Below are 8,163 nucleotides of genomic sequence, written 5' to 3'. Positions count from 1 at the left end.
TTCTGCAGCTGTCACCCATGTGTGATCCCGCAAATGGCAAATTAGAGTTTTGGTGGCACTAGTGGTAAAGAACCCGCCTGCCAATACAGAGACATAAGAGATGTGGGTTCAATCCCTGGGTCGGGAAGATCCCTTGGAGAAGGGCATGGCAACCCATTCCAGTATTCTTGCCTGGGGAATCCCAGCAACAGAAGAGCCAGGGGGTCGCAAAGAGCTGGACACCACTGAGACAACTTAGCCTGCGTGTACACAGTATCGTTTAGGGTCCTTCTGTCCCACGTGTTAATCTTTTCTTTGGGCTTGAGATGGCTAAAGAGAACAGATGTGGCATGGTAGGCAGAATAACGGCCTCCCAAAGATGTCCCTGTCCTGTGAATATGTTACCCTACATAGCCAAAAGGGCTTTGTGGATGTGATTCAGTAAATGATTTTGAGATGAGAGAGTATCCTAAATTATCCAGTGGATCCAAAGTAATCACAGTGGTTCTTAGTGGTGTAAGAGGAAGCAGGAGAGAGCGAATCAGGGATGTGATGACAGAAGCAGAGGTGCGAGTGATGGTACTGCTTTCCGGGGGCCACAAACCAAGGAATGTGGGCAGCCTCTAGAAACTAGAAAAGGCAAGGACACAGATTTTCCTCCTACAGCCTCAAAAGCAATGAAGTGCTGCTTTTAGTCCCATGAGTCATTTCTCACTTCTGCCCCCCAGAACTGTAAGAATAAATTTGTGTCGTTTTAAGCCACTAAAATGTGGTAGCTTGTTAAGCAGCCACAGGAAACTGACACACATGATGTCTGACACTCAGATCCCTCCACCACATAGGGGCCAAAATTCATGCAGCAATACTTGGTAATGCTGTCTCTCTAGCAAGCAGCGGTAAATTCTGGTTATAAATTACAGGTGTGAAGAGTTGTTACTAGTTTCTACATCCTAAGAGCTGGCCTGACAAGGGCATGTAGAAAGGTCTCACAGTCTTGAGGTGCTTCCTTTTTGTTCTCTTTCTAGCACTAAAGCATCTTAAAGTTGTTATTTTATCACCTATTGAGTACCTGTATATGCGCGTTAAGTCGCTAAAGTCGTGTCCCACTCTTCGCAATCCCATGGACTGTAGCCTGCTGGGTTCCTCTGTCCATAGAATTCTCCAGGCAAGAATACTGGAGTGGGTTGCCATTTTCTTCTCCAGGGTATCTTCCCCACCCAGGGATCGAACTTAGGTCTCTGGCATTACAGGCAGATTCTAGGGAATAACCCTCCTCACTATGATTTTCCATCCCTAAATTTACTTAATCCTGCCAGGTTCCTCTGTCCATATAATTCTCCAGGCAAAAATACTGGAGTGGGTTGCCATTTTTCTTCTCAGGGATCTTCCCCACCCAGGGATCGAACTTAGGTCTCTGGCATTACAGGCAGATTCTAGGGAATAACCCTCCTCACTATGATTTTCCATCCCTAAATTTACTTAATCCTGCCAGGTTCCTCTGTCCATATAATTCTCCAGGCAAAAATACTGGAGTGGGTTGCCATTTTCTTCTCCAGGGGATCTTCCCCACCCAGGGATCGAACTTAGGTCTCCGGCATTACAGGCAGATTCTAGGGAATAACCCTCCTCACTATGATTTTCCATCCCTAAATTTACTTAATCTAAGAACACACACACCATTTCCTGAGAAACACTGGCACGCTAGGAAACTGAGTTTTTAAGCTCGAAAGGACTTCAAAGATAACCACAATGGCTTTCCAGATGGCTCAGTGGTAAAGAATCAGCCTGCAATGCAGAAGACCTGGGTTTAATCCCTGGGTCGGGAAGATCCCCTGAAAGAAACGGGAATCCACTCCAGTATTCTTGCTTGGGAAATCCCATCGACAGAGGAGCTGGCAGGCTACAGCCCATAGGGTCACAAAAGAGTCAGACAGTGACTAAACAACAACCACAGCTTATAATACAGATGAAGAAGATCTACAGCGGTTGAAAGTTTTTCCAATTTATAGAGATGGGGCAGTGCCAAGATTCATACTAGTTTCTCAACTCATAGTTCTTACCCTGCACTTCTGGCTTAGCTCACCTTGAAGTTTATCTGGACTATTTTGTTTCCAACAGTTTTAGTCATTAACAATTCTAATTTTTTAGAGCAAGTCTTTTTCACTTGAAAATAAGTTCAATTATTAATCAGAGTTTTAAATTCATTTTGCCAATTTTACAAATGAAGAAAGTAAGGTGGAAATGATAAATGTTCAGGAGAAAAGGTGATATAAATTAGCCCCAAAACTCATGAATGAAACTTTATTAATTTTTCCTTGTATTAAACATAACCACATAAAGTGTTTCATTTAAACACTTTCATTATAAACTCATAAAGCATTGAATCTTCATGTAAAATTTCCTCAAAGTATACGGTGACAATTTTTTCTATGATAAATGCAATGGATACTTGTAGTAAGTATCAAAAAGGTTTAGTCAGAGAAGAGCCTTGGCTCAGTCATATGGGTTTTGCTAGAAAAGGTTGTGATCGCCAAAAAGAGGGAGGAATCTCTATTCTTGGGTCCACTTATTTGATGCCAGCTGTTAAAGGTAGGGGCCTCATGAGGAAAAGACTATTAGCAGAGAGTACAATCCTACTAAACCTAATAATATATAAAAGAATATTACTAAAGGATGTTATTAATACTACCCCAAACTCCCCATTATTATTTCAACCATAGACTTTTAGAAAGTGATTTCCCACCTCTGTTTATCATTTTCTTTTTGCTGAGTAATTCAATCGCTAGGTTTAACCTCCGCCCCACAGTGTTTTATTCTCACTGAATTGATGGAGATCTAAATAATTTTCGCCATTTCTGACGGGGGTTTTCCAAAAAGACCCACAACGTAGGCATCCAATGGAAACCACAAACGAATAAAAGACACCCGGTGCCTCGTTCGCCTCACACGCGCCCAAGCCGGGGAGTAGCGGCCTGGCCCTCGGGAGGCAGGGTGGAAACGCCCTCCCGAGAGCCGGCTGGACCGGACTGCTGGTGCCCCGGGGTTGGAAACCTCCCCGCCAAGGCCCGCGGCTCCCACCGCGGATGCACAGCCCGCGGGGGCCTGCCGAGCGCGCGCGGGGTCAGGCCGAGGACGCGCGGAGGGTGAGGAGGGCCAGCCGGCGGGAGGGCCGGCCCGGGGCGTGCCCACGTGACCGCCCCGCCCGCGCCGCAGCCCCCCGAGCCGCCGCCGCCTCTCGGGCCGCACTCCCGGCGTGCCCCGCACTCGCCGCCGCCCGCCTGCCCCTCCTTCTCCTCGCAGCGCCACACCGCCGGAGCCCGAGCCGCCGCCGCAGCCTCAGCCGCGGGCACTATGGTAAGGCGGGCGCGCCGGCCGGGGGTCGCGGGGTCGAGGGGCCCCGGGGGCCGGGGCGTGGCGAGTGCTGCCTCCCACGCGGCTCCGCGGGGCCCTGGACCTGAGGCCGCCATTTTAACCTGATTTCGGCCTCCAAGGTGGGCATTCCTGCGCTGCGGCCCCGGTGCTCTCTCTCCACCCGGCGGGCCTGCCCTCTCGCCGTCAGGCCCGGCGAGGCAGCTCTTCGGATTCCTGGGGGCGGGGAGGGCCCGGACAGGGGGCGACACGCGGGGGTTCGAGGCCTGAGCCGGGCGGGCGGAGGCCGGGGGCGCGGGAGGGTCCGCCGAGTTGTTCCCCGGCCACCCCACCCAGCTCGCCGCCTTTGCCCTTCGCTTCCTTATTTTATTCCCACGCGGGCTTTCAATTCGGTATGTGCGGTAAAAACCCCTTGCTGAAGGCTGAGGGTCTTGAGGGCCTGTCATAAAACCCTTACGGGGAGATAAAGGAGGTGGGAAAACTCTTGAAAATGCTTTCTCGCCGTAGAAAGCTTTTTACACGCGATCCGTTAGTTTTGAAGTGCCTGCATTTGAGCTGTGAGTCAATTATGTTGTAGCCGTGGGCGGTTTGGAGTTCACACTTGATTCTCTTTCCTTATGAGGAAACGGCACTGGCTAGGATGACTTTAAAGAAAAAAATAGTAGAAGCATTAACTGAAATCCAAAAGTGTTTTTTTAAGGCCTGCCGGGTTGACACAATACAGAAGGTATTTTTGCTGCTGCTCCTGAAGCTCTGACATCACCCAGTGAAATAGGAAACATTTCAGGGATGGGACAGCCTGTATTTGTCCCTTTCCGTCTACCATCCACTTGCTTTAACCTCCACACACCTTTTTTAAAAAGGATGAATGGAGCAGGATGAGTTAGAACCCTTAGGTGCATCATATCCTGATACTTAAAATGTGGCAAATCTGATTAGACGGCTTGCAGGGTATGATGCAACTTTTGATGTCCAGACTAAAGTGAATCCTCTTGCGCAAACAGTAATTTTGGTTAAAACCGAATTACTTGTTCTGAATTTCTGTCCTTTCTTTACTTTCAGGCTTCTGGAGTTACAGTGAATGATGAAGTCATCAAAGTTTTTAATGATATGAAAGTAAGGAAATCTTCTACACAAGAGGAGATCAAAAAAAGAAAGAAAGCAGTTCTCTTCTGTTTAAGCGATGACAAAAGACAAATAATTGTTGAGGAAGCAAAGCAGATCTTGGTGGGTGACATTGGTGATACTGTAGAGGACCCCTACACATCTTTTGTGAAGTTGCTACCTCTGAATGATTGCCGATATGCTTTGTACGATGCCACATACGAAACAAAAGAGTCTAAGAAAGAAGACCTAGTATTTATATTCTGGTGTGTAAAAACAAAAGAAAAAAGTACTTTTAAAATGCAAGGATTATTATTAACATAGTCAGTTTTGCCTTTGTTTTTCTTTTAAATAGGATTCAACCATTTTTTTTTCCCCTGTAGGGCTCCTGAAAGTGCGCCTTTAAAAAGCAAGATGATATATGCTAGCTCTAAAGATGCCATTAAAAAGAAATTTACAGGTACAGGCATTGACTATTTTGTGCAGAAGAATTGCTCCTTTCTTAATTATAATAAAGTAATTGGATAATATTTTTTTCTTTTTAGGTATAAAACATGAGTGGCAAGTAAATGGCTTGGATGATATAAAGGACCGTTCCACACTTGGAGAGAAATTGGGAGGCAATGTAGTAGTTTCACTTGAAGGAAAACCCTTATAAATCAGTCAAGTGCCATCTGGATCTTAAGGAGCTTCCATTTCTCCAGCTCAGTCAATTGGAATAGTATTAGGTTTTTTTTTTTTCTCTTTTCCCACTGGGTCCTTCCAACACAATGAATGAAGGAAATATCATTCATGTAAGCAGCCTATCAGTGATTGCCATTAGACTGTTTAATACTGTTACTTTTATGTAGAACCCAAGGAATGCCTTCCCATCATATTTTAGCCAAAACAACTGGGTATATGCCTCCTTTGCAGCAAACACTACAGTGAATTGTGATTGTCAATGTGACTAGCTTAGAACACTACAAAGGGTTAAGCTAATTGAATGCCTTCAAAGTATTATCCACTGGTGAGATGGTAAACTCTATTCAGTATTACTGATAGTTGCACTTGACTGCAGTTCTGTGAGGCTTGAGCATTCATACACCTCACCTGCCTTGGCAAGCCTATTTTTTTTTGACATGGCAGCACGGATGTAACACTATGCATTAAAAGCACTTTTTTTGTAATAAATTTAATCCCCCACCAGAAAAGGAATGCCAATTAAGTTGTGTTAACTGTGTCATCAGCTTATCCTAGTACCTCAGTGTTCATTCCTTTTACCTGCATATCTTAAAAGAAATAGCTATTATTAATGCCTTTTTTCCCCCATTGAGTGTATACTACTGAATACACGTAGGAGTTTTATGTTTACCATGTGAGTCTTGCAACACTAAAGATATTTTGAGTATCAGTCATGATGGCAATTTCTGTATAAAAGAGCCTTAAATGGAACATTGTTTTTGAGATCAAACTCCCCACCCTCACAAAAATGGCCACGTTGCAATAAAAATTGTGGCATATTACAGAACGGTTGCCTTGTTTTCCTTGGACATTTTGCAAAATACCATGTGAAGCAACTCCTAGGCTAAACAGCTATTATTAATCTCTGCACTGGTCATTTAAGAATTTTTTTTGTACAACATTCTTGCATGATATTTTCCAGTTTGTTGATTTTATTTGGTTTAAAAAATATTCTGTCCTAAAGCTAATATAAAATATTACAGAGGTATACTTTTATAAGCTTTATTTATTTCCTTATGTATTAATATGGTGATCAGGAATTATTTTTTGCACTTTGACATAAATACTCTTCAGTATCTGATTAGTTCTCTGAATAAATTAGCATAGTTATTTTTTTAATTCACGTTTACATTTCTAAGTAGTTGACCAGTAGAAGAAACAGGAAGCTCTTATTGCCTATTTGGTCATAATGAAAATAATTTATAAAATGTTGTCCTTCAAAGGTTAATAGTACTTCTGTTTAGGAACTTTAATTTCAGCTACTATTTCTTAATATATTTCACAAATTCAAAAAAAAATGTTTATATAGCAGTCTTAAAGATTAGTAGTGGAATTTGGCTGTGGTCCAGGCGGCTCTCCTTATAGAGAATTTGATCTGTTCAGTGTGAGCAGTTTGCTGTTAGCCAGAGCTATTTATGGCAAACACATGCTTTTGTATCTTGTCATAGCTACCCACAAATGGCAGAACTGGACTTGAGGCTACTGGTATGCAAAACAGGCGTGCTAGGAAGCAGTGGCTTGCAGCTTCGGATTTAACCCCATAGCTCTGAAGAATGCTCTTATTAGAAAACAGGGACTGAAAAATCCCTTCTTTTTCTGATGTCTGGAAGTAATTTTGAGTTTAGTTTTTTTCCCCATGTTTTCAAAAGGTTTTTCAGATGAAAACAAAAATAGGAGGTAAATGTCTAGGTTTCCATTTAAAATTATATGAATGGCTTGGGATCTTCTGCACTGAGCAATTTTATTTCAGGCTTCCAGCTGTCCCTGTGAATTATTCTGGACGTTTTGATGGCTTTTTGGTAAGGCCAAACTCATATAAGTAAAGCATGAGAATACTGACATACACTAAACCATATGTGAAACTGATACTTGTACCATGAAATTTTTCATTATTTTCCTCATTCTAAAAAATAAGGGACTCTAAAGTTGTGCAGTCTCTTGTCTTTTTATAGCTGATTTCTCAACTTTTCTTACGTACCTCTTTAATTATACAATAATTTCAGAGGTTAAATATTGCTTTAAACTGTGGTACTTTGATTTGTTAGATTGACAGAACTGATACTAATAATTAAGTTCATCTTTGAAATACATCTTTGTGCATAAAGCCAAAAATAATGATAATTAATGGTTCTTATGTTACTTGAGACTAATTTGGCATTTGAAATGATCATTCTACTTTACAATCATTTACATTTGAAACAATGTTCCAGTTAGCTTTAAAAGGTATACGGTGCTAATTAGTAAAATATCAAGGACAATATTTTACTGCTAGCTTGCAAAATTATAAGTGTTTAAAAAATAAAATATATGAAACTATGTAAAGCTGTGGAGATGTGTTTACTTATACTTTGGGACACTAAAATTTTTTTAAACTAATATTTCAAATCATTATCTTTAGTCTATTTTTTAGGATTTTAGTTGATATACTTTCTCGATAGATAATAATATTCTTTCAAAACAAAGTGTTGTTGCAATTAATTTTGACATCTTTCAGACAAATGGAAACAGTTGGCATTTGTCCCAAACTGGCTATCAGCTGTTGTTTTCCATCATTATCAAAAATAATGTGGCCAACGTTGTGCATTTAATGTGCCTTTCTGATAGTGTAAGAAAAGCCTCTTATTAGGTTTGAATTTCTCTGATATGGATTCTTTGTAACAGCTAATTTATGGAATACAGCAAATGAGCTCTAGGAGAAAATTATTTTTCCTTGTTAAAGAATAATCTCAAAAAAAAAAAAGAATCTCAGCAATGGTAATCATAGAAACACTATGGTAATCATTGGTAATCATTGAAACACTTTTCCTTAGGTTTGCCACAGAAAAATAATCTACTTTAGTTCTTTAATAATAGTTTGAGATCCCAAACAAGCATGAATATTCCTTTTTCTATGAACATTAAAGCTACTAGAGATGTGCAGACAGGCTCCAATGAATATTGCTTTTGAAACAGCATGAATTGACAAATGTTCTGTGTCTCATCTCAGCC

At 41.6% G+C, this 8,163-nt stretch overlaps 1 protein-coding gene across 1 annotated transcript; it reads left to right on the top strand.

Annotated features, from left to right (window-relative positions):
- Positions 1-3,045: 3,045 nt before the first annotated feature.
- On the top strand, positions 3,046-7,491 carry CFL2 (cofilin 2). Its single transcript, XM_070358711.1, has 4 exons — positions 3,046-3,333; positions 4,411-4,718; positions 4,836-4,912; positions 4,998-7,491. Exons 1-4 carry the CDS (start codon positions 3,331-3,333, stop codon positions 5,108-5,110), a joined length of 501 nt encoding a protein of 166 aa, XP_070214812.1. The 5' UTR covers positions 3,046-3,330; the 3' UTR covers positions 5,111-7,491.
- The last annotated feature ends 672 nt before the right edge of the window (positions 7,492-8,163 follow it).

The sequence above is a fragment of the Bos mutus genome, chromosome 21 (genome assembly GCF_027580195.1).
Source record: "Bos mutus isolate GX-2022 chromosome 21, NWIPB_WYAK_1.1, whole genome shotgun sequence".
Lineage (NCBI taxonomy): Eukaryota > Metazoa > Chordata > Mammalia > Artiodactyla > Bovidae > Bos > Bos mutus.
Note: the sequence above shows the minus strand (reverse complement) of the source record. Positions and strands in the feature narration are given on the sequence as shown.